This window comes from Phallusia mammillata, chromosome 5, assembly GCF_965637545.1.
Source record: "Phallusia mammillata chromosome 5, kaPhaMamm4.hap1.1, whole genome shotgun sequence".
In the NCBI taxonomy this organism is placed as follows: domain Eukaryota; kingdom Metazoa; phylum Chordata; class Ascidiacea; order Phlebobranchia; family Ascidiidae; genus Phallusia; species Phallusia mammillata.
In genome coordinates, this window is record NC_137256.1 from 2,685,040 (window position 1) to 2,710,938 (window position 25,899).

General features: G+C 37.0%; 1 protein-coding gene across 1 annotated transcript in view; it reads left to right on the forward strand.

Moving 5' to 3' along the window:
* Positions 1 to 25,899, forward strand: part of LOC145230289 (dynein axonemal heavy chain 10-like) — a 124,169-nt gene that overhangs the window by 12,375 nt on the left and 85,895 nt on the right. Inside the window, exons 20-61 of the mRNA XM_080095681.1 lie at positions 2 to 166; positions 447 to 589; positions 905 to 984; positions 1,333 to 1,488; positions 2,175 to 2,342; positions 2,888 to 3,042; positions 3,393 to 3,530; positions 4,237 to 4,367; positions 4,757 to 4,859; positions 5,205 to 5,407; positions 5,844 to 6,021; positions 6,478 to 6,635; positions 6,933 to 7,101; positions 7,338 to 7,416; positions 7,832 to 7,965; positions 8,080 to 8,153; positions 8,491 to 8,700; positions 9,158 to 9,326; positions 9,925 to 10,055; positions 10,330 to 10,426; positions 10,771 to 10,894; positions 11,463 to 11,625; positions 11,927 to 12,060; positions 12,295 to 12,371; positions 12,708 to 12,812; positions 13,411 to 13,568; positions 13,984 to 14,226; positions 14,682 to 14,865; positions 15,399 to 15,508; positions 16,066 to 16,224; positions 16,684 to 16,865; positions 17,195 to 17,331; positions 17,841 to 17,984; positions 18,502 to 18,621; positions 19,013 to 19,285; positions 19,979 to 20,164; positions 20,859 to 21,014; positions 22,535 to 22,683; positions 23,166 to 23,268; positions 23,981 to 24,205; positions 24,787 to 24,916; positions 25,491 to 25,672. Of these exons, the coding sequence (XP_079951807.1) occupies positions 2 to 166; positions 447 to 589; positions 905 to 984; positions 1,333 to 1,488; positions 2,175 to 2,342; positions 2,888 to 3,042; positions 3,393 to 3,530; positions 4,237 to 4,367; positions 4,757 to 4,859; positions 5,205 to 5,407; positions 5,844 to 6,021; positions 6,478 to 6,635; positions 6,933 to 7,101; positions 7,338 to 7,416; positions 7,832 to 7,965; positions 8,080 to 8,153; positions 8,491 to 8,700; positions 9,158 to 9,326; positions 9,925 to 10,055; positions 10,330 to 10,426; positions 10,771 to 10,894; positions 11,463 to 11,625; positions 11,927 to 12,060; positions 12,295 to 12,371; positions 12,708 to 12,812; positions 13,411 to 13,568; positions 13,984 to 14,226; positions 14,682 to 14,865; positions 15,399 to 15,508; positions 16,066 to 16,224; positions 16,684 to 16,865; positions 17,195 to 17,331; positions 17,841 to 17,984; positions 18,502 to 18,621; positions 19,013 to 19,285; positions 19,979 to 20,164; positions 20,859 to 21,014; positions 22,535 to 22,683; positions 23,166 to 23,268; positions 23,981 to 24,205; positions 24,787 to 24,916; positions 25,491 to 25,672 (6,285 nt within the window). The remainder of the gene's footprint in view (position 1; positions 167 to 446; positions 590 to 904; positions 985 to 1,332; positions 1,489 to 2,174; positions 2,343 to 2,887; positions 3,043 to 3,392; positions 3,531 to 4,236; positions 4,368 to 4,756; positions 4,860 to 5,204; positions 5,408 to 5,843; positions 6,022 to 6,477; positions 6,636 to 6,932; positions 7,102 to 7,337; positions 7,417 to 7,831; positions 7,966 to 8,079; positions 8,154 to 8,490; positions 8,701 to 9,157; positions 9,327 to 9,924; positions 10,056 to 10,329; positions 10,427 to 10,770; positions 10,895 to 11,462; positions 11,626 to 11,926; positions 12,061 to 12,294; positions 12,372 to 12,707; positions 12,813 to 13,410; positions 13,569 to 13,983; positions 14,227 to 14,681; positions 14,866 to 15,398; positions 15,509 to 16,065; positions 16,225 to 16,683; positions 16,866 to 17,194; positions 17,332 to 17,840; positions 17,985 to 18,501; positions 18,622 to 19,012; positions 19,286 to 19,978; positions 20,165 to 20,858; positions 21,015 to 22,534; positions 22,684 to 23,165; positions 23,269 to 23,980; positions 24,206 to 24,786; positions 24,917 to 25,490; positions 25,673 to 25,899) is intronic.

The following is a 25,899-nucleotide window of genomic DNA, read 5'->3' on the forward strand; positions in this document are numbered from 1 at the left end:
GGATTACATTACACGGTGTGGAGTTGCTTTGGGCAAGTTTGAGTCTTTGGTCAATCAGATACAGAAGAATGCAAAGGACATCGACAACAGAATTCAGACAATCAAGAACGCGAATCTGTTTAAAAGACTTCCCGCAAAAGTTGGTGGTGAACTGCCTAGCGTCAAGGTAACTTATTAATGTGTGTGTTGTTGTGCAAGTGTTTGTTTGTATGTTTGTGCGTGCCCGCGCGCTTTTTTTGTGTGTGTTTATGTGCGCTAGTGTGTTTCTGTGTATTTGTGTGTTTTAAAATAAGGCTATTTTGGTGCGAATCAACGTTAAAAAGGCAATCATAATCTACATTTTACAAGATTGAAAATGTTAAAGTTTTTCTGATTTTTTTGTGCAAAAATGAAAACCGCAATTTCATATTTGTGTTTTTTTTTCATTTTCAATTCTGTTACAATAGGAATTTTACGAGCACATCGAGCAGGAACGATTTAAAGATCTCGAAACTTTAAGTCGCAAATATCGGGCGATCGGCCCCTTGCTCACAAAAATGGAGGGTCTCGTTGCCCATACCAACACAGGGAAATCCCCCAGACTGCACCGGTGAGTGAAACAGATTTGCATCTTCATAACTTGACTTTAATGCCTCGTAAAGGGTTTCAATTTTACCAAGTTTGTGTTTTTTTCCGGCAACCACTACTTGCGTATTTTGTGACAACCTTAATACTCGGTTTAATATGAAACGTTTGTTGGTAAACATGATTTAGCAATGAAATTTCATCTGGTTCTGGTTTAATAAATGACATGATGATGATATTTGTGTTCAAACATTTAGTAAAAAAGGGCTACTAATGCCACTACAGTACTGTATAGCATTTTTTGTTTTTTCTTAACTTTTCTTTTTACTAATTCCTGTAGGTATTACGAATACTGGGAACGTCAAATGTTTGACGCTCTGACCGAGTTAGTTGTAAGAAATCTCAACAACTTTAACACAGGTTTGTTGGTTCAACTAAACTTTAAGTCTAACTCATTCATGACAGTCTGTTGTAAACATCGAGTACTGACCGGTTTGTAGCATAAATACCCGCTTCTGCTTTCATGTTTTGAAGAGAAATTACTTCGACTAATCAATTTAGTTATTTATTTTTTTGCTGCGTTTAAGTCCAGTGCTCCCTGAGAAAAAAATGCTGTAAATAAACTGAACTGAACAGCTTCTAAAGAACACAGGTGTTTTGCTATACTGTTAAAGTGCCTGGAATTTCATTAAGGCCTGTGTATCTTTCTAGCCTCGTATATGTTATATGTTTTACCTTGTCATAATTGTATTTTTTTGTTTCAACCAGCTTTAACCGGCAGCACACAGATGATGCAGGTCGAAACAATCCTCTCAACACCTGAAATTGTTCTCCATCCTCCGGCGAACGAGGTTTACAAACTCACTGTACAGTGCGTCAGAGACTGCGTCGAGTCTACCAAAAACTTTGTCCGCTGGATGTCAGGTGAGAGACCAGTGCCAGAAACTCCATATAAATCGTGAATCGCCAATATATGGGTAGTTAGATACAAATACAAATTTTCGATACAAATTTTTGAAAATTTAGTACAATCGCTACTATGACGTCACACACATGGACACGATATTATGACGTCACAGACACGTGTACGAACGTAACTATAGATTGGTCGCTGTACTTTGTATTTTCTGAACTCGAATACTTGTCAAAAGGTTGTGCGGCACCTTGTGTACAAAAAGTATACAAAGGGTTGTTTATCATTCTCGAGACGTGACTTAACTTTCACTTATCATTGGATGTTCGGCGTTTTCGGTACTGGTCCTGTGGCTCGCAACCTTTTCATAGATTTTAAGTAACTTCTTAGTACCCTTGGTCACCATGTCTAAAAAAAACGTAGGCGATAAACTTAAAGGCAAAGAGTTCATCAGGATTACTTCTTAACAGACACACTGTATCAATTTTAAACGTACTCAATTCTTTTTTTCATTTCAAAACAAAAAGAGGCTACACCACAGTGGAAATGTGGAGTATAGTCCCTTGTTATTTTGGTGGATGTTTCTAGTAAAGCTGTACTCACTGAAAAACAGCTTGTGGCCACCTGGGGGGCCATGGACCTCGGTTGAGAACCTCTGTACATAACTTCATGTCTTTAATTTTGCTCTACTTCACAGGAACATGCCTTGAGACACCGGCACAGCACGCAGAAGGCCAGGATGAAGCAGTACTCATCACATTCTTCCAAGATGTTGCGCTCAATCCTCGCATCGCTGAATTGTTCGGGACAGTGACGGGAAATATGCAGAAGATCTTGTCATCACTCACAAAATTCCTCGGACAACGTAAAATGAAAAAAATGAATTGTTCTGCCATTCATGTTGATTTGAGGACACAGTTAACAATTAAAAAAAAATTCGGAGTAATGTACTGTCCACTACTTTTGTAAAATACATTTTCTTGGTACGATAAAGACCACTGTAGTATGGAAACATAGAAAATGCCAAAATGTTTCTCAGTTAATGCGTTCTTTTATAGAACGATTACAAAAATATCTGTGTCCAAAAATAAAAGAAGGGCGTTACTAATGCAATTAAATGCTAAGTCCGGTTTACTCAACGACCAATTTGCCAATTTTTTTGTACGATTAGCTGGACTATCCCATTTCCGATTGGCTGGACTATCCCATTATCTAGTGATGAGTAGTGGTTTCAACTTCCTATGCGATATATTATTGATGCGATTAACCGGATCATTCTGCATTTGAATTTACAATATTTTAAAAAATGTTTTCACACAGTATTGTATATTGGCATTACGTACTAACCCTATATCAGTCAACCGAAAACGTTTCAATTCAATTTTCACCAAACAATTTTTTATGTCACAGCCAAATGGAAGCGATACCGCGCCTTGTGGAAGCTGGAGCGAAATATAGTGATGGAAAAATTCGCAGCCAAAAACCCTTCCTGTGTCGCTTATGACGATAAACTCCTCTTCTACAGCAAGATAGCGGAGGATGTATTCTTGCAAGCTATGCCCAGGGTAAGTATGCTGACATGAAAACACATTAATCCTTTGTTATTTGATGTTGAAAACTTGATACTTATAAAAGTCTGAAAGTGTGGTAAGGCTGATTTTGTAATTGTAGCATTTTAGTAAAGTTGTAGCACACAAATGAATCCATTTAATTGCATACGCATTTTTTTAACAAGTGAAAGTACAAGGCATTGGTTCACAAAATGGGCGCGAATGCCCAAATGTGAGCGTTTTGAAACAGTATTAAACGAACAATATAAGCAATTTGGTGAAATGTCTTGTAATCTACAAACTGTTACGAGTGTGGTGCAGAATATATTTTGGAAACAAATTTAAAGCCTACTATTTTCATGCAGGATGAACAATGTCTTCGACTCAACCTAGTTCCACTTGCGATGACGGTTAAAGAACACGCTCTAATGTGGGTTCAGTCACTTGGAAAACTACTCAACGATTCCGCGAAAGAAAATCTTTTCTCTTTACGAGACTTACTGGTTCGTATTGATCACTACAAACTTAACAATACAACGCACAACACTTGAAACTTCACAAGTAGATTACAGGCTAAAACTTGTTTAAACTTTCAGTGGTTTTATGATTGCTGGACTCAGATTTCGATTAGTAAATTTATCTCTTAAGATGTATTTGACTTGTTTGGGGGATAAAACAATAAGAAAACAAAAACGGTTTGTGGAATTAGTGTATTAAAGAAACTTAAAAATACGTATAAGTTAGATTTACAAGTGTGAAATTACAAAACTAAACAATACAACTTACAAACACTTTAAACTTACGAAGTAGATTACACGCTTTGACAATGTGTTTTCGATTTTTCGGCTTACTGAAAGTGTCCTTTAGGCCATCTATCTCTGAAAGGTAAATTTGACATGTTTTGAGGTAAAATAAGAAAGAAACATAAAAAGCCGAAATTAGATCCGTAAATTAGATGTACATGATAAAGTTACAAGTTGGCCAAGTGTGAAGTCAGGCTCGAATCAAGTCTGTTTCATACAAAAAGTCCGACTAAAAGCAGTGACCAAAATTTCGCACTTTTGAAAGTTACTAATAACATGTTATTGTCCATGTTATGTCCATGCAACAGCCTGTATTTAAATCGATATAACATTTTAGCCATGATGTAATGTTGATCTTTTTGCATTTTTGTTACTTGTGTGTTGAAACGTCTCATGTGTTCCATAGAACCAGATGACCAAGGATTCGAAACGGACACCTGATACACTTGAAGATCTCAAGTTCGTTCTTGGAGTAATCGCGAATACTAAAACCATTTCACTCGATGTTGAGATGAGAATCACTGACATCACAGAAAGGTATGTGTCACAATTTATTGCTTGATTTTGAGGTTTTTGAATGATTTCGCCCTTTTATCGTCAGATGTCAATACAAGCTTGTTAGAGTTCGGTGATTCGATCAGATCTTCTTTTGACACTGACAGTAAAAGCATGTCATAGTTTTATTCATTTTGTACATCAAGTTTTGGATAGAAAATTAGTCTTTTGTCCAATACTGACTCAAACAATGTAAAAGTGTAAATAATGGGGCACTTCGGTCTTAAATTAAGACCAGCAAGATGAAATTAATTGCTAGAAACGCCTTAGGATCGTGCAATATGTGCTTCCCTGAGTAGAAAAAGGGCTAAGCTGAAACGTGAAATTTGTATTGACCCAAAGTAACCCCTGGTACGTTTGTAACGTAACAGATACCGAACAATAGCGATGTACAAGATCGAATGCACGACTGAGGAGACAGAGCTGGTGTCGACCATCAAACAGACATGGGACGATCTGTTCCTTAATGCGAAGGTGAAAATTATGTTTTTTTTGCATTAGCCGCTTGACTGATTTGTCCAAACTGCCTATGTTCACTTAAAAAGCAATTATTAGCATTGTCGTAAAAAAATACAAGGGTATTGTGTCGTCATACAAAGGTGTTGACGTCATATAAAAAAGTCACAAGCATTGCCTTACTTAAATCACGTAATAAGTGGCTTCTTTATGGTTATTGCTGTTTTTATGACCACCAAATATAACGCAACTTTAAGTGTCAATTTTTTGTTGGGTAAAAACAAAGCAAAATCAGAAGCTAGTTTTGGTGCCCGCGATGGGTTTCGAACCACTAACCATTGTATCTCTGGGTTTCGATTTCAGATGATCGACGTCGGTTTGACCGGGGTCAAGATTAAGTTCACTGAGATCACACAAGAACAAATCACGACCTTCAAGTCTGAGTTGGAGGAATTTGCAGACAAGTTTAAGGGAGGTGGACCAGGTGCGGTTGGATCAGATCTTGATCAGGGACTCAAGATTCTCGCCGATTTCCGCAAAGATCTCAGCAAATTTGAAGCTGAAAGGTTCGCGATAACTTTGTGCTGAAACAGAAAGTACGAAATAAGTTGCAGTTTCCAAATGCCATTAAGGTTTTTTATTTATTCATGAAAAAAGGCTGTGTAGGTTGTAAAGAAAAACCTACAATAATTAAAAGCAAAGTTTTTTAGGGTCCACCGTCAATCTTTTAAATCACTTTTTTTTTGCTGTTTCGACTTAAGCAAAAAAAAATGCCTCAACGCTGAAATGATGAATTCTAGTGAAATATTATTCTCTGGACATAGCTTTGAAAAAAACGGCAATTTACTTACCGTAGAATCCCTCATTTAAATAGATCAGATATTCAGTAAGAAACAATCTCATATGTAGGACAAACAAGCAATTAAAAAAAGAAAACTGTTGGATTTAGGATCGAATTTTTTGGTGTTATTGTATACCAAAATTTAACACTGAGCTTTCCAGACAAGAACTCACCAACGCTGAGAAATTGTTCGACCTTCCCATCACAGCTTATCCCAATCTACTGCGTGTTCAGAACGAGATGAAAGGTTTGGAACAAATCTACGCGCTGTATGACGAACAGAAAACTGCGAGAGAAGAGTGGGCTCAGACGTTGTGGGCAAATCTTAACGTTAACCAGGTACAGTGTGAAAGGTTGTTACTGTTATATGTGTGTTTGTGTGTGTGTGTGTGTGTGTGTGTGTGTAAGTGAGTAAGTGTGTGCGTTTGTGTATGTTTTTGTATGTGTGTTTGTGTGTGTGTGTTTGTGTTGATATACATATATGTATGTGTTTGTGTGTATATTTCTGTGTTTTGGGTGAGTGTGTGTTCGTTTGTATGTGTTTTCTTCTGTGTGTAAACCAACCACTGCATAAAAAGTGGTTGCGTTTATCTGTTTCTGTTTGTTTGATATTGTTGTGATACAATATATGTTATTCTCTTTGTATGTTTTTTGGACGAAGTTCATGTGTGTATTGCTTTTAAGTTTATCTTTATCTTTAAGTCTAACTTGTCTCCACACTGAATGAAAGAATGCCAGTTTGAACCTTTGTTGTCTGACCAATTTTTTTTTTACTACAACTCATGTTCTTTGCAGCTGATCGAGGGAATTGAGGGATTCGTGAAGAAGCTGAAGAAGATGCCGAAACAAGTGAAAGCTCTTTCTCCTGCGCAACATCTTGATGCAAAGATGAGAGAGTTTAAAGAGGCGATTCCTCTATTCCTGGATCTCAAGAACGAAGCTCTAAGAGAAAGGTAATATTATTTTACTTATTAATAAAACTGATGAAAAAGTATTAACGGGTTATACTTTGCCTAGCAGGAACAGCTTATTTATGTAATATTACAGGCGAATTTGTTCGGTATGGCGCCATCAATAGGTCTGGCGAACTGTGATTTATTTATGAGTGTGCCGTGATTCCTGGTCTGCATAGAAGCTTGAGGGCTGATCCCAGTTATGAATTTGTGTTTATCATAACTTGTATTGTACCAGTTCTAACCAACATATCTGTAAAATTTTAGCTGATATAATAATGATCAATAATAACGCAGACATTGGAAGGAATTAATGACGAAGACTGGAAAAGATTTTGACATGAATCCTGACACGTTTACTCTTGAAAATCTTTTTTCGATGCAACTTCACAACTTTTCCGACACAATCGCTGAAATCGTCACCGCAGCTGTGAAAGAGTTAAACATCGAGAAAGGACTGAAAGAGGTTCGTGGTTTAAACCAAAAATAATTACAACTACGGTTTTACACCACAAAACCACTATATTCAATAATTCAAGCAGGCGTAACTTAAGATTACGAGAACGTTTTACAAGCCGTATGTAAAACAGCAGTATTCTGTCACAAAAAAGTTGTGTGTTTTTGGCAACTTGAAAAGAATCCCAAAAGTTAAGTTGATGTCAGCGTCAAAACTTTTTAAAACTTTTTATTCCCATTCTTCAGGTCGTTGAAACTTGGGAAGCAATGAAATTCACAGTTATCAAATACGTGAAGGGAACCCAAGACCGCGGATTTATCCTGGGTAAGTAGATTTACCTGATTTCATTCACTTGCCATAGCAGGTGTGTTTGCGTGGACTTGTTTTTGCGCCTTGTTACAATTTAAATAGTGATGGTCCCAGTCGAACCAGAACCCGAGTACTCGGTACCGAGCCTCGCTGTTTTTGATGATTGGTGCTCAGCCGAGCAGTTGCACAAACTGATCCGAGCTTTAAATTTGCATATTCATGCCCTGCTAACATACGAAACTAGTAAGCCAAAAGGTATCTAAGAAAAAAATGTCTGTTTTTAAATGCGTTACATAGTGGAAAATCACGTATTTCTGGGACCTGTGCAGCTTAATATACAGTTGGTGACGTAAGAGATGCTATGTAACATACCTATCCCTACTGTGTAATAATACGAGACCACTTAGTACTAACAGATAGTTTTAATCAGGCTCGGTTGACGAGGTCATGCAGATTTTGGACGACAACGCGATGAACCTTCAAAGCATGTCAGCTTCCCGATTCGTTGGACCTTTCCTCGCTTCTGTGCAAAACTGGGAGAAAGGACTTTCCCTGATTGGCGAGGTTTGTTGACCGTTTTAATTCGTTTCTGTTCATGTTCATAAAAATGATCTTTTATGGCAAAACCTTAGCTGTAGAGTTTTTGAACTTAATATTCCGACCCTTGTTTGTTTTTAGGTGTGTGATATTTGGATGGTCGTCCAGAGAAAGTGGATGTATCTTGAATCAATCTTTATCGGCGGAGACATCAGGTATTGTAACATAGAAATAACTTTTACAAACAGTTTCACTGAACAAAGTTTCTACTTCAATGCAATTTCAAACATTAGCCTATTATTCTAGCCCGTTGAAGATTTTGGTTAATTGCAGGAATTAGCTTGGTAAATTGAAGTTTCTATTAGAAAGGATGGTCTGAATGTACCAAAATATGCTTCGAGTAGGAATGGACAATTCGAAATAGTTTACTATTCTAGAATAGTTAAAATAATTTCAAAATAGTGATTTTTCTGGTTTTAAACCGAATTCTATAAAGTCTTAACTTAACCTAAATAAAATAAACATAAATTTACAAAAACTTTTTTCATGCAGATCCCAACTTCCGGAGGAAGCAAAGAAGTTCGACAACATTGACAAACTTTTCAAGAAGATTATGCAGGAAACTGCTAAGAACCCGAAGATTAAGGAAGCTTGTCATGCTCAAAACAGGTTGCAAGATCTTCAGGGGCTGAGTGACGGATTGGAACGTTGCCAGAAATCTCTAAATGATTACCTCGACTCGAAACGTAACGCATTCCCAAGGTGTGTATTTGTGCCGGACATATTTTCAGTTTGATTTGGTTTCTTTTTTGCAATAAATGAAACTGATTTTTAAACTTTGTTGTACTATTGAGAATTTTTATAAAGAGTAACAATAATCAATGACCAGGCTATAAAACTTCACTACTCTTTTCTTTCTGTAAAGACGCCAACTTTTGCTTTCAATAAACAAACAAATACAAAAACTAACTTGGATTAACTTACTATATGCCCTCGCTGAGTACTTTTACGTCACCCATAACTAACCTATAGTTATTGTAACCTTTTTTTAAAAAACCTATTTTTTCTTAAAATGATTTTGTGCTTTTTATCTGAAAAAAAGTTTGAATTTTAACGTCTTCTGTGACACTGACGTCATGCGCCTATGACGTACTTCCGATTAGTTGCCATTATGTCTTAACCATCTTTTCGTTGTGACACAAACCATTCAACATTTTAGATTCTTCTTTATCTCGGACGACGAGCTCCTCAGTATCTTGGGAAGCAGCGATCCCACTTGTGTCCAGGAGCACATCATCAAGATGTACGACAACATCTCTAAACTCCGCTTCCAGGAAGGAGTCAGCGGTGAGATGGTCGTCACCGGGATGACGTCAGCAGAAGGAGAGGTAATTCCCCGTTTGACAGTAGCGTATACGACAGAATGAACCAGCAAACCTTTATGTACCACACTTAAATGTATCAAGTTTTTTTAAAGAATATGCATTAGTGCAACAGAACTGAACAGACGTGGTAAGTACTGCAACTTGGCTATTTTTTGTAATTACGAATGGCAATAATCGTCATCGATTCTTAAAGTACGGGTTGGGTGCGGCCCATTCCTCATTATTCATGTATTTCTTAAAATTACCTGACCTAATTTGAATAAACGTATAAACATAAACTCAGAAATCATAGTATGCCATGCCTAGTGAAGGCGTTATGTCAGACCCGGGAAGACTCCTGTCTTGGGTTGGGATTCCACCGCAGGCTAGATTTTTCTAGCCTACTCCTTACCATGTGGTGGTGAATGCTTGGTGATCCGCTGATTCGGAATGACGCCTTCAATGGGCCTGGCGTATTGTGATTTATAAATGAGTGTGACGTGATCGCTGGTCTGCATCGACTTCAGGGCAGATCTTAGCTATTTATCCATGTCTAAAACACAAACTTATGTATGTTTTCATCCTACCTTGTTTCCGATGCTGAACGATGTTTTATGTTTAGCTGATGGAGTTTTTCAAGAACGTCCCTGCAGAGGGAAGAGTTGAGGACTGGATGACGTCTGTGCTGCAAGAAATGAGGAGCACAAACCGTCTCATCACCAAAGAGGCTGTCTTCAACTACTGCAAAGACATGTTAGCTAATTTTTAACATGACAGAATTGCTTGTGTGATTGTCTGATGTTTACCACCTTAGTAGTTTTTTTTATTTATTTAAAGAGCAGTTGCAATATTTCATGCGGACCTGCGCGTACAGAACTAGGTCACTGAGATTATTAATGTAGAATAATAATGCACTAGAAGATCCACGTACGGTACTGCTGCAAATATATTTTGTGTGCTTGCCCCAGTACCTATATGTGGTTGATGTGATATCCAATTGCGATTTTTATCGACTTTTGCTTCACAGAAATCGAGTGGATTGGATGTTGCCGTACCAGGGGATGGTTGTTTTGGCTGGAAACCAAATCTGGTGGACGTGGGAGGTAGAAGATGTATTTAACAAGGTAAAAATTGTTTGCTAAATATATATCAGTAATGTTGTTTATGGTGGTCCGTGATGACTTTTTGGCCGTCTGCAGGAAGTTCACTATATTTGGTGATACACTGGAAATAGTTACTTGCAACTGATCAATTGTTTGTACCATCAAGTTGTATTATTTGTTTTATGTCACTTCTCAAAATTCTGTTTAGAAGAAATATATTTCAAACCAGATTACCTGTATATATGCTTACTTTAATCTTCTTCAAAAATGAAATGCTTCACGATATCTGTTATTTCAGCTGGTGGTCAATAGCTTGAAAACGATTTGAGAACCACTGGCTTCGTATTTAACATATTTTCTCGCAGGTGCGTAAAGGCGACAAGCTGGGAATGAAGAACTACGCCACTCAGATGCATGGACAGATCGACAACCTCGTCACAAAGATCCAAAGTCCGTTGACCAAGAATGAACGAAAGAAGTTTAACACAGGTGGGAATGTTGTGTTGAAGAACGTAACTCTTCTTAAAATTGTGTCAATATTTTGCTATGTCATGTTTTTGCTTCGCACTTCGAAGAAAACTTAGTTGAGCCCTTGAAATTAAATTTTAAACCATTAAATTTTAACTTGTGGCTGGAGGAGCAATGTCAAATAAATCGGTCTCTCGTGTGTAATCAACTTTAATTTATTAAAATCGTTTTTGCGCAGCGCGTCAGCAAAATCATAATAGATTTAGACTCCTGGCAAAGGTTTATTTTTGTTTGGAATAAATAGTTTGGAAAAAACCCTCAAACCTCAATTCGGTGAAAGCGACTTCATTTAGTTTTCATTACTTTACGTCTTTCTGAAGTCAACCGATGTTTATGTCAAGCCATAAAACCTACCGGCTTAATTGCACCAAGAAATAATGACATAGATCTCACAAATGAAGCCGACCTGTATAGGACGTCGAAACGTTGGTATAAAATTACAATTGCCAGACGAGTTCGATAAGGTCGATACACTGCCTCGCAGCAACAGCTTACATATAGATCTTACAAAAATTGCAATTTTTTTCAGTGTTGATTATTGACGTACATGCACGTGACATCATCGACACATTTGTCCGGGATTCGATTCTGGATGCGAAGGAATTCGAATGGGAATCCCAGCTCCGGTTCTATTGGAGCAAGGAACCGGATCAACTACTCGTTCAGCAGTGTACCGGAGCGTTCGGATACGGGTAAGTCTAGTTTTGAAATACATTTTTGTAATATTTGTATATCTTAATCAGGGTCGTCAAATTTTCGGCCCGCGAACCACATGCGGCCTTTTGAGTGTTGAACTTTTACCTAATAAGTTTACATTTTTAATAGTTTAAATTCTTATAAAAGTTTAAATTTTTCTCATTTCAGCACAATAAGCACAAAACATTTTAAATGATAACTGTGGTAGTTTCTTATAACCAGGAGTTGTTATTAAACTTGACATATCGTGCAATTGGAATAACTGCCGTCCACTAAATTACACTGATCATTTCGCAGATACGAGTACATGGGTTTGAATGGACGACTTGTGATCACTCCTCTAACCGACAGAATCTACCTCACATTGACCCAGGCGCTCTCCATGTATTTGGGTGGTGCTCCTGCAGGTCCAGCTGGTACTGGGAAAACCGGTTAGTAAATTCACCAATGTCTTGTCGACCAACAAAACTTATTAAAGATACTGATGCGGAGTCTAGATTCAATAATATAGCTTACTACTGGTGAATAGGAAAATATGTGGAATATATATTATTTTATGATTGAAATTTTCGATCCGATCTGGTTTTATTGTTGTGAAAAGAAATGTAAGGTTTACGAAACACGTGAATTAATCATAAACGCTTTGTGTTAAATATTTCTTGCAGAGACTGTTAAGGATTTGGCGAAAGCTCTGGGTCTCTTGTGTGTTGTCACAAACTGTGGAGAGGGAATGGATTTCAAGGTAAGACGGTGAATGTAATAAATAGTATAATAACATATAAAGGAAGACAGGCTTATTGCAGCGGGTGTAATAGCAACACACGATCCTGAAAATTATAAATTCATGAGATTTTTATCATTTATAGATTTAAATTATGTTTTGAAACTGACTGTCATTTTTGATTTTTGACAAATATGCTATTCCTTATACTTTACTTCAAGACTGATTTAAATGGCTGTAAAACTTAGACTTTGCAGTAAGATTTTAAATATTAAACTTTTTGTGTGTGAGGAAAACAAACCCTTTATGATAGATGTAAAGGAGTACACGTTGATTAACGTAACCAATTCCATTCAGGCTGTAGGCAAGATCTTCTCTGGTTTAGCGCAGTGCGGTGCCTGGGGTTGCTTTGATGAATTCAATCGAATCGACGCATCTGTACTTTCCGTTGTATCTTCACAGGTAAACAATCTAAACAAACCACTTTACATGTTTAGCCTTATATATTAAAATTTCTGTGTGAGAGATGTTTTTTTGTTAGCACAACCTATGGCCATTTATAGTCTTCATCCGCAAAGCAATGAGCTGAATGATTTTATTTCACAGTTTCAAACCTCGGTTAATCCGGATCTGTTTGAACCAAAGCTTTTGTCCAGATTAGGTGAAGATCCGGATTAGCCGATGTCGATAAGTTCAAGCCTTAACACATTACAAATCATTTGTACATCGCATTTTGTCTGAATTACCAAAGATCCGAACTAACCGATTCCGGTTTAACTGGGGTTTAATGTAAACGAATGAAAAAACTAATTTCGTGACATATCATAAAAATACACGTTGCGCAATAAACCAAAAATAAATGAAGAACCAAGAATGTAGAAAATCCACTATAAAAAAATCAGTCGTTGAAATATCGTGGAATATATATATATTTCGCCTAATTGCATCTTTAGTTCCTCATTTAAATTGAATCAATGACCATGCTGCCTGTTGAAGGGTCCTATACTGTTCAGTTCATACATTCTCATATTGAAAGAGTCACCTTCTTCTCCCCTATCAGGTACAAACAATTCGCAACGCTCTCATGCATCATCTCAAGCGATTCCAGTTTGAAGGCACTGAGATTGCACTCGATGACCGGATGGGAATCTTTATCACAATGAATCCAGGTTATGCTGGACGTACTGAGCTGCCTGAGAGTGTTAAAGCCTTGTTCAGGTGAACCAATCGTTGTGTGTATTCCTGTTAATGAACTTTTAGCAGTTCGCGTATTATCTGCCCTTATGGTGAGGGATGTTCCAGAAGTACGAACAACATATTGCGAATTGGTAAACGAATAAACGGATTCAAGCTTTTGTTTAGGATAGGACTAAATTTACAACTCGATTGACTTTGTATCGTAATTTAAGTTTCTTTACGTATGTGCCAGCGTACAAGTTGTGTTGTGATTTGTTTCCTGCAATTGTGCAATACGTGGATCTTTATACAAGGCTGTCTGTCAATTTGTTTTTATGGTATATTTTATTTTCAATTTCAAGTGTTGTTGGGACTTTAAGTAAGCTTTTGACTCTGTCTTAAACCTCCTTGTTTTCTTTTTGCCAACTTTAACATTTTCCCTTTTTTTCATCCACAGACCAGTTGTTGTGATTGTGCCTGACTTGCAACAGATTTGTGAGATCATGTTGTTTTCTGAGGGCTTCCTCACAGCAAAGGTGCTCGCCAAAAAGATGACGGTCTTGTACAAGTTGGCAAAGGAACAACTTTCCAAACAACACCATTACGACTTTGGTCTTCGTGCCTTGAAAGCTGTGCTGGTCATGGCTGGGGATTTAAAGCGAGGATCGCCTGATCTACATGAAGAAGTTGTACTCATGAGGTATCAAATGTTTTATGCTTACCTCATAATGCGGTTTATTGTGGTTGAATTGTCATTTGGAATTTGGATTTTTGTATTTGCATTTGTAGCGTTTCAAAAACATTTTTTAACAGAGTAAAAACAGAGTTTTTTTTAAAGGTTTAGTATCTATATATTATCTTTTTTATGTCTATAAATGTCCTTACATATGTCCTAAAAATGCAATGGGCCAAATACCACCCATTAAATTATATATATTGTGAGTCTTGTTTTGCACGTTTCACTTAACATGCGAATCCCGTTAAAGGACACTAATTATGTACTTTATTTAATCATAACTCTTTTTTTCCTCTCATTTACCCTTTTAAAACATATTATAAGTAAATTTTACCAATTTGAGGTATGTACTAATCTAGCAAAATCGAAGAAATTGACTTTTAGATACTCAACTCCACAATCTGTATTACTACTTTCAGAGCTCTACGTGACATGAACCTTCCCAAATTCATCTTCGAGGATGTTCCACTTTTCCTCGGACTTATCGGCGACCTTTTCCCGGGACTTGATTGCCCCAGGGTCCGATATCCGAACTTCAACGATGCTGTGGAGGATACTTTGACCAGTAACAACTATGTTATGCTCGACAACCAAGTCGACAAAGTAAGTAATACTTCGTTTTGTTTTTCATCCAAATTAACTTGGTCAATAACGTTGTGAACTGAGATGAGAAATTACAGGACAAATATATCCCATTTTATTTTGCTGAACTCGCCGGATCGAAATCTTTGTAAAGGATTTAAAGGAGAGAAGGATTGTTTTTTGTAAATGATTTGCGTATGTCCCAAAGTTATTGAAACGCTCAAGATAAGTTATGTTTGCAAATGATAGAGTTTTTTAGAAGATCGGATATTTTCTGTGTGACGTTAGAGTTTTGGACTGCTGATAAAACTGGTAATAAAATATTTCTTGTGGGTGGCAGTTTTATTTGGCTAAATGTACCGTCACTTATATAAATTAAAAGCGCTATATTTTGTTTTAAACATTATCTGTAAACCGTTCTACTCTAAAAAGACACAGGAAAACTGTTAACCTGCACTAAGCGGTGTTCTGTGGTAACATGTACAATTAATTGGATCTTGCTGTACATTTGGTATCACATTGAAAATTCAACTAACACTGTATTCCCACATTAGGTCGTGCAACTTTACGAAACAATGATGACACGTCACACGACAATGGTGGTTGGACCAACAGGGGGAGGGAAGTCTGTCGTCATCAACACACTGGCACAAGCACAGACCAAGTAAGAATCCACAACCTCAAACTGTGTGTAAAAGCTGTGGTGGCTCGGCGGTTAACTTTGTTGTCTTAGCACTTTTATATTATCGTTCAACGCTAGGGGTCGTTTTTGTATTCTTGCTTACAATTTAACTGCGAAAATCTTTGCAAAACCAACCAAATAGTGCTGTGTGATGTCTCTTTATTTTAACCAGTAGTACATTAATTTACTGAAGTGCCTAAAACTTTATGTCATCAGTTATTATTCTACTCTAAACATACCTTAAACGGCCAATATTGTTTCAGAAAACCTGTATTATTGTCTTATTCGTATTGAATTATAACAAATGATTATAAAACAAAACAAAATGTTGACATACAAAACACATTCGAAGTGAACATCAAATCAACTTTAACTGAACACCAACTATAACTGAACAGACTTGATGCAAGCTTATGTAAGTTGCACACAGACTAAACCAGTCATGTGCCAAACTCGGTCAGGCATACGTGAAACAGCAACAATTCATTTTAGTCGGGGACAAATTTAATGTTAACTATTGATTTATTTTTGATTTGCAGACTCGGCCTCAACACAAAGCTCCACATCATCAACTCGAAAGCGATGACGGTAATCGAGTTGTACGGAATACTCGACCCAATAACTCGTGACTGGACGGACGGAGTTCTCTCAAATATCTTCAGAGAAATAAACCGACCGACTGAAAAGAAAGAAAGAAGGTATGTTATGGGTATTCTTTGCCAAGCTCAACCCTCTATTTTAAACTAATGAAAAAACAGCAGTTGTTAAGAAATGTAAAATAAACAATTCTTAGTTTCTTTAATTGCTTGTACATGTACATGTTTACTGCCACTTATAATGTACATTAGCTTAGATAGACTACAACAGACGGACTTGATAACTCAGTCCAAAAAAAAACTTGTGAATAAATCTTCATTTGAGAATAAAAATTGCGCAAACTTTCTGGCATTTTGTTTTTTTATCAAACTACTTGTATTTCTGCATTTAATTTTTTGCCTTTTAATTGTCTTACTTTACATAAACGTGGATTTTGCTTTTTAACTGTTTGCCCGTGCTTCCACCTAAACCTATTGCGACGCACATAAGGGCCCAAATAGACGTAAAAAGCAACGTACTTTAGTTTTCGAACGTTTTGTCAACCTACTGATAATATTTAGATACATTCTGTTTGATGGAGATGTTGATGCCTTATGGGTTGAGAACATGAATTCGGTGATGGACGACAACAGACTTCTTACACTGGCTAATGGTGAACGTATCAGACTTCAAGCTCATTGTGCGTTGCTATTCGAGGTTGGCGATCTCCAGTATGCTTCACCTGCTACCGTGTCTCGTGCCGGTAAGATGGCCATGGTGATTGTGCCAGTATTGCTCAAATTGTTAACCCAAATATCTTAACATGTCCTTCGTAAAGTTGGGGTCACCAACATTATTGCATGATAATTTTAAGCATGGCTCAAAACTGTTTACCGTAGCCAACTTATAGAGTACATCCTGCGTGTTGAATAAGATTTGGGTGCCTCCATTGATCTTTTGCTTTTTTATTGTTTTGTGTATTTTCACACAAATTTCGTCAAAATTATGACTGCGAAAGAGCACAGTATATGTACTAACTGACAAATGGGAAAAAAATCCTCATTTAAATTGCAATTTAAATTTATTTCATAGGAATGGTATACGTCGACCCGAAAAACCTCAACTACGACCCCTTCTGGCAGAAATGGATCAACTTGAGAAACAGCAAACTTGAACAAGATTTACTTCAAAACCTTTACACGAAATACGTCATCCCATGCATTGACCTGGTAAATGCAATTTATTAAATAATTCAACAACCACTAATGAGATTATGTGTGCTGGTTTGATTTCTTTTCTGTTATGCTCAACACCAAAACGGCGTACTTTTTTGGATTATACTTTACCATACCTGCTAAAAGCAAACCAGAGAATAGCAGACGTGCAACAATAAGTAGATTTTTTGTCCGACTTTTTGACATTATTGCTTAGACAGTAGTTTGCCAATCCCTGGTAAACTGCTGTCGTGGGTTCGAATCCCACCGCAGACTGGATTAGTTTAGTAGGCCAGCTCTGGCTAAGTAAATATCTCTAGATCTTGATTTTTATTACCACAAATTCTTTCTTTATGCTAAGAATGAAAAACAGAAATGTAGGTTTACGGAAAGCTGGCTTGCTGCTGCGTCCTAATTCCGGTTTACTTTTTGCATTCTATAACCAGAATTTTTTTTATTTTTTGTTTTATTTGTCATTCCCATGGTCGCTAACCGAGCAATCACTACGACTTGCATTTACTCAGGTGTATGAGGGACTGGTTGACGGTCGACAAACCAAACCACTGAAGGGAATCGTTCCGCAAACCAACCTCAACATGTTGACCCAACTCTGTATGATGCTCAACGCTATTCTGACTGAATACAAAGTGGACAACGGCGATCCTACGGTGGGTTCGGATTAAACCTTAACCAAAAATAATTCTCTGCTTCCTGCAAACCGGTTTTAAGTTTCTTTAGGCACTTGGCCACCCTGGAATACCTTAAAATATACATTGTTGCCGATATAAGGTCAAACAAAAAGTTATTTAAAAAAGTATAAACTCTACCCAGTGGCTTTCAAACCTTGTAGTTCGTGTAAAAGTAACCTTCAGAGCACATGGCTCCTGCAAATTCAAAATGCTGGTCCAAATTGGGTGCTGTTGTAGTTTAAATAATGTTAGAAGGTTCAAAATGCGCCCTGGAAGGTATTACTTGATTGCAGGGTGCTTGTAAATGTAAAAAATAATTGACCTACGATACGGCGTCGGATCTAAAAGATATTTTTCAAATAGGACCCTTGCCAAATACTTTTCGGATGCCGAAGTATCATTATTTGGCAATAACTGTGCAATCATACTCTGCCCTCTTATGTATTATTTGCCTGTCCAAGCCACCAACTTAATTCGTTATCATACACTTCTTTAGGTGTTGGAATGTTTGTTTCTTGAATCTCTGTATTGGTCGGTGGGAGGAACACTGTTGGAGGATGGACGGGTTGTGTTTGATGAATTCGTCAAGAAGCTGGCCAGCATGACTGGAGTAAATGTGAGTAGATTAATTGCCATCTCACAATTGTGTAGTTGGCTTAGAATATGTGATGCTCATTGCTTTACGTGCAACAATGAAATGTGCCTTTATACGATGTTTATTGCTGTTGATTGTGCGATAATACTGAAGATAAAAAAGACAGAGTAATTTTATGTCAAGGCCATTTTTTTGTTACATAAATACTGGTTGTAAACACTTTTAAGTAAGGTATACGCCAGTATGTGAAAAAATCTTTGTACGTTATAGCAAGCGGTCTTGGGGAAGTCTTTTCCAGCCCCATGGCATTGGGGATTCTTAGCTGAAAAAGTACTAAAATGCATGACTTTATATGTCTAATGTGTGTTGTCTAAACATGCACGTATGATCAATTTTTTATCAATGATTTTAGGATGACGAAAAAACTCCCGCCCGCGCCGGGGAAATTCCCACTCGGTACTCCACCTTGTACGAGTACCATTTCGACATCGAGTCGAGCTGCTGGCTGCCATGGAGTCAGATTGTTCCGAAGTACGAGCACGACCCCGAGCTGAAATACAACCAGATTCTCGTCCCAACTGTTGACACGACGAGAACCACGTGGCTACTTAACCTGATGATTTCAATTAAGCGACCTGTGGTGCTTGTGGGTGAAACGGGAACATCGAAAACTGCCACAATTCAAGTAAGCAGATTCTTAACATAGTAGTTATCGCAAAGGAAGGTATTGTAATGTGTAACCCTAAAGATTTTCTTTTGTTTAATTCCCGTATCATTTATTTGGAAGGATTCTTTATCAAAATACTTTTCTCTCTATGCTTATTTTATGCTTATACCACCTCATAACATCTTTATCTAGTTGAAAAAAGTAAAACACACACACACACACATTAAAAACCGACCTTCTGTTTGTTACATCACAATCCATTTCATATTCCTTTCTTATTCGTTTCTTCTTTTCTCTGTTTAATCTTGAATAGTTACAATGTGTTTTGCTTTTATCTGTGCACTCAATTCCTCTTCTGTTTTATAACTGCATAATATTTGTTTAAGTGAAAAAAACTCAAAAAAAGAACCTTTGCTTTGTTACATCACAATCAGTGGTCGGATTCAGCCGGTTCGCACCAGTTCTATAGAACCGACTCACGAATTTTATAAGATCAGCGAACCGGTTAGCAGTACTGGTTTCTGTCAGTGGGCGTTTTTAAACAGAACCAGCTGAAAAATATGACTTTTGCGGTAGAACCAGCTGAAAAATATGACTTTTGTTATGGAACCGGTTGAAAAATATGACTTTTGTGATAGAACCAGCAGACAAAAAATTGAATCCCACCACTGATCACAATCCATTTAATAATCACCGCTTTGTTTTTTCCAGAACTTTCTCCGCAGTTTGGACGGCGACTCTCACATGATGCTCCACATCAACTTCTCATCCCGAACAACATCCATGGATGTGCAGAGGAATCTGGAAGCAAACGTGGAGAAGAGGACCAAGGATCTTTACGGGCCTCCTCCTGGGAAGAGACTCGTCGTTTTCATGGACGACATGAACATGCCGCAGGTGACTGCGTTGTTGCTTGTGTAAAACTTGCGTTGTTGCTTTGGGGTAAAAACTTAGATTAGGGCAGTGGTTTCCAGCCTTTATTGACGATCTCCAATAGACTACATAGTAGATGCTAAACCATACAAAGATCATTTAAAATTAGGTATTTTATCAACCTCATAGGTTATATTTCCAAAGCTAAACTGTCTCTTTACAAACCACTCTTTACAAACCACATGTAACGGTTTGCTGTCCCTAAGCCGTTCGTGCCTTTGCTGGCATTTTTATCTCTGCGTAATTGCTTTTATCAGTAACGCTGCAGCGCCTTTTTCCTTTCATGGCAACAAGCAAGTTATGCCTCTTCAGTTCGTCCTTTTTCTCCCGCAGTAACCTTTGCAAAGTTTCACACCAATATGTAGTGACTTGTGTTTTCAGTGAATGTAGCACGATTAAACAATTGTAACTTCAACAGAAGATTCATACATGGATATAGTTTATTGCACGGTTTATATTAACATAAAACATAATTTGCTGTACCGTTCATTTAATACAACTTTTCAATATACATGAACACCGTATTGCCTTATTTTATTGATTTTAATCGTAAATTAATATCTAGCTTTATTTAATTTATGCCTAAATTTGTTTGTGAGTTACTTAGAACTGAGAATGTGTAATTATGCAAATTGGTTAATTAACGTTCGTTGTGTAGGTTGACACTTACGGCACCCAACAACCGATCGCACTGCTGAAGTTGTTGCTCGAGAAAGGCGGAATGTATGACAGAGGGAAGGAACTCTACTACAAATATCTGAGGGATCTCAGTTACATCGCGGCTATGGGGAAAGCGGGCGGAGGAAGAAATGAGGTAAATTGTTAAATTCATGTTAAGGAAGCTATGGGGCGTGTATCGTGGTAGAATAAATTGTAATTGTGTTGAGTTTATTTCGCTTGGTGAAAAAACAACAACATAGCGACAGAGTAGCACTAAAACATTTACCAACCCGAAAATAGCTACGCAACGTATGGTGCGCAAATTTATGGATGACACAATTGGTGCATCATGGGTGAACACGGTATTATGGGAAAATTGTTAATACAGTACACCTGGCATCAACAGCTTAGTCAGAAGATAATTTGTTTGATTGTTTCAATTAGAATAGAATGTTTTTCACTTTAAAGCAGCGGTTCTTAATCTTTTTTTGTCCACGCCCCCCTAAGGTGTTTGTCGTGCACTTCACGCCCCCCTGAAACAGGCAAAAAACGACAGTATTTTCGAACACATGCAGCAATGGAACTACAAGAAGTCTCCGTTGCCTGTGTTGTAAACCAGGGATCACCTAATTACTGCCCAGGGGCGTTAAATGTGCAAACATTCATTATACATTTCAGTAATAATTTTACCTTGTCTAACAGGATTACAAGGCATAAGTATCATCCAAAAGCAGTTTGTTACGTCACAGACAAAAGCAAAGAATAGTAATTGTGTGCGAATAATTGCCTTTTTAGTTCTTTGTGGTAGAATAAACGTGCATTAGTTGGTATGTGACAGTTTTAGATTTTTTATAATTTTAAAATTAAACAGCAATCTAAATACAAATAAGATCGTAGGAGACATGCAGACCCTTTGTGGTCTGGTCAAAATCGCCTCGCGAGTGCCAGTTTGGGAAAGGCTGCGTCAGAGCTTGTAACCCATGCGGCTCTCGAGCGTAATTATTAAAATGATCCGGCCCGCAGTTAAAAAAATTTGGTGAACCCTGTTCTAAACTGACAAACCAAAAACTTTGCCTTGTATGACATTATTCAAAATATGTGTTACGCCATAAGGTATCGCATCATAATATTCGTTTCTTTTTTGAAAACGTGGTGCTCGCAAACAATACACACTTGCAAAGTTAATCTTAGGGGAGGTGAGTCTAAAGTTAAATAAATTTGGTTATTTAACTTTTGGCTCACGCCCCCCCCGGTTAAGAACCACTGCTTTAAAGCATTTTGTAAGTTTGTATTGTTTTATATGAAAAACGCAAATTAAGGTTGCATTAAAAAAAGGGAATTGAAACATTCAAGCAATAAGACAAGGCAATTAGGTACACAAGACACGGACTTAAATAGTAGCTTTAATTTTTGTTTTCGCTTGTACTTTATATTTTATTCAACTTTATTGGTAATTTGTTTTATACTAAAGACAAGGCAGCTTTGCCATTTATGTAACTTTCACACAACCCTCTTAATTGCAACTTTAGGAAAAGAAAGATAAGTTTAACCATTTTCTTTGATCACTTATAGATGTCACCAATTTTGAAACAGTTGAAACAACCAATTTAAACCTCTAACTTTGATCACTTGTAGATGAAATGTGAAACAAATTTATATTTCTTCATCTTCCAGGTCGACCCTCGGTTTCTTTCCCTCTTCAGTGTGTTCAACATGACCTTCCCCGCTCAGGAATCACTCCACAAAATTTACAACTCAATCTTGGAGGGACATTGTATTCCATTTGAAGAAAGCGTTCAGGGTTGTGTGAAAACCATCACCAAGTATGTGTGTGTTCTTAAATTACAAACGTTAAAATAATTTGTCATAAAACAAAAGCAAAAAAACAAACAAATACAAAATACAAAATAAAGAGTTCAAAAAATTAAGATAAGAGTTTGGTAAGATCGTAAATGCCAAAGTTTTACACATTGTATATTTTTATGAAAAAAAAAACTCTTTGGAATCATTATGATTTGGTTAAACATAAAACAGTAAAAGCATTTAGCCAACAAGCTAACTTATCATTGCTTAAATTTCCATTGTTATAAATGTGAAAATGACAAACAAAATTATAAACTATTGTACAACTGCATGTATTGGTAAAGATGCACGCTTGAGCTTATTGAACTTAAATTATGGTAACTTGAATATATTTTTAATGTAAGAGACTGGAGCTTTTGGTTAATATTGTTTGAAGACACAACCCCCTAACGTTGTTAAATGTGAATGTGAAATAGTTGTGTAACTCCATGTATTTGTGAAGGTGCACACTTGAGCTGTACAAGACGATAGTGAACGATTTGCCACCAACACCATCCAAATTCCACTATATCTTTAACCTTCGTGATCTGTCCCGTGTATATCAGGTCAGTTGACGAATATTTTTTTGTTTTCAAGTGCTCATCCTGTAATTTCAACATTGGCATGGTTGGAGGCTAAGTGGTGCTTCGCAAAACTTATAGGAGTTCCAGGAATGTAAAACATGTTAAAAGTTGTTACAACATCCAACTATAAATGCAAACTCGTTACCAGACAGTATAAATAACATTTAGTATCTTATAATGTATCCTATGCGGGTATTCGTTTTTATTTGACAAATTAGTTGGTTAAAAGACCTTCAAGCAAATGTTACGTTGGATCAGCGCAGACCTGACGACTTTATAAAATTGGTTTGTTGCCAAAAACCCGTTTACTAGTTGGGCTCGGCATATGTCCACTACAAACGTACATAATCATATAACATATACATACAATACTTTACAAGAAAAAAAAAATACATTCAAAGTAAAACCTAGGCCAAATTAACACCAACTGTAACTAAACGGACTGAGTGCAAGTTCGTGTCTCCTAATGGCAAAATCAGCAATGTGACTCAATCCGACTTAATTTAACGAGAATGGAGGCAAATTTAACGTTAACAATAAGAATTGCAGATGTTACTTGTGTTGGTCAAAGAGACTTTGGATCATTGTTTCAACCTAAACAAAAAAGTCTCAAAAAGTTACAACTCTAAATTAACATTTCTCTCCAATTTTAATGTTAAAATCCAAAACTGTAACTCTCACTTTTTCGTTAAAGGGACTCTGCATCTCGACGCCGGAACGGTTTCCAAAACTCGAAAACTTCATCCGACTTTGGAGGAACGAGTGTCTGCGTGTCTTCCACGATCGTCTCATCAATGAGAAAGATAAGGAGACTGTGCTCGGGATTATTCAAAAACTGGTGGAGGAAAACTTTCCTAAGATTGATAGTTTTGTTCAAAGAGATCCCTGTTTGTTTGGAGACTACAGGACCGCGTTACAGGTATTCTTTATTATGACGTAACAGCTAGTCATCTACCAGGACAGTTTGTCATCTTTAACTCTTATCAGACTTTTCGCTGATAATCACTGGTTGTCTGATTGGCTTAACACAATAAATCTACACCGAATGGTTGCACAGTACAACTTTCCGATCTAAATAAATGATTTTTAAAACATATTTCAAAAACTTTGATCAAATAAGAATGGCAATGTTTTTTTTGTGTGTGAATGTGTACAAACATTGCATACACTGTTTTGGCCTTTAAGGTCTCATCAGTCCAGTTGGAGATTGACCGATAGGCTAGTGTAGCCAGGTTACCGGACACCGGTTTGTTGGGAGTAAGGTCATAGCTTAAAAACTGCTGACATAAATATATTTATGGTGAAAAAATCTAAGTTTCCGGACAGTGTTTCACCTAATATTTATTAATACTTTTTCAAATCTACGTCCTTTTGTTTTAATGCAATGATATCAAAGCTATATCAAAAGTCAAAGTGGTATTTAGAATTCTGACTTGATTTTATCCACTTTACACGCAGCTTTGTTGCTGACACAGAAAGTTAAACTTGCTTTTATTACAGGAAGCCGAGCCTCGCTTGTATGAGGATGTACAAGACTTCGAGGCAGCCAAAGCCTTGTTCCAGGAGATTCTTGAAGAATATAATGAGGATCACACTGCTATGAACCTGGTGTTGTTCGATGACGCTTTGGGTAAGTCGCTTTCCTCTGCTGTGAACAGTTATAACAACGAAATCTAGGCGGATGTTGCAATACCGTACGGTGAATCAGAAAACTATAGCGGAAAGACTGTCGTAATTTTTTAGCATAAGTAGGAAGTTACAAAGTTAAACTTTTTTCTTGAAGTGATGTAGGAAACTATTGTGTGTGTCTGTTTTAATTACTAAGTACATTGCGCGTACGGGTACTTAGTTAATTGCTAAGTACATTGAATTCTTTTTTTACTTTTCTGTGTTAAATCAGCAGCTCGAATTGGATTAGGACTTGGTTTTCGTGGTTTTCACGGCGCTAAGTTGTACTGTTCAAACTAGTATTTTTCGATATTTTTAAACTCCTTCTTAGTTATCTTTACTTCTGTTAAAAGCTTCTTGCAAAATATCACAAGCAAAAACTGGCGCTTAAAAAAGTTAATTCCTATTTTTGTTTCAAATAATTAAACAAACTCCGAATTTACCTTTTTTTCTAAATACACAAGTATCTTAGTAAGTAGGGAATTAAAAAATGGCAAAAAAACTCTTAATAACTTACTTTGTTTTTAAACACACAGATCACTTGACTCGAATTCACCGAGTACTCCGTATGGATCACGGTCACGCACTACTCGTCGGAGTAGGTGGATCGGGTAAACAGAGTTTAACCAAACTGGCGTCGTTCGCTGCCGGATGTGGAGTGTTCGAGATTGCTCTCAGTCGCGGATATGACGAATCCAGCTTCCGGGAGGACCTGAAGGTTTGTTGCGAGATGTTTTGCTTGCCTTACGAATTGAAATAAATTCATGTAACTTTTGCGCTGTGTTTTATTTTAATTGTAAATTTAACCATATTATTGAAATGTTGGGGTTATTACCACAACTGTGAAAAGCAACTCAATATGCACTAATGTTACGAACTAGTGTCTCTTGATATAACATGGGGAATAGTTAAAAACTAAAAAGTTGACCCTAGTAGCGAGGCATT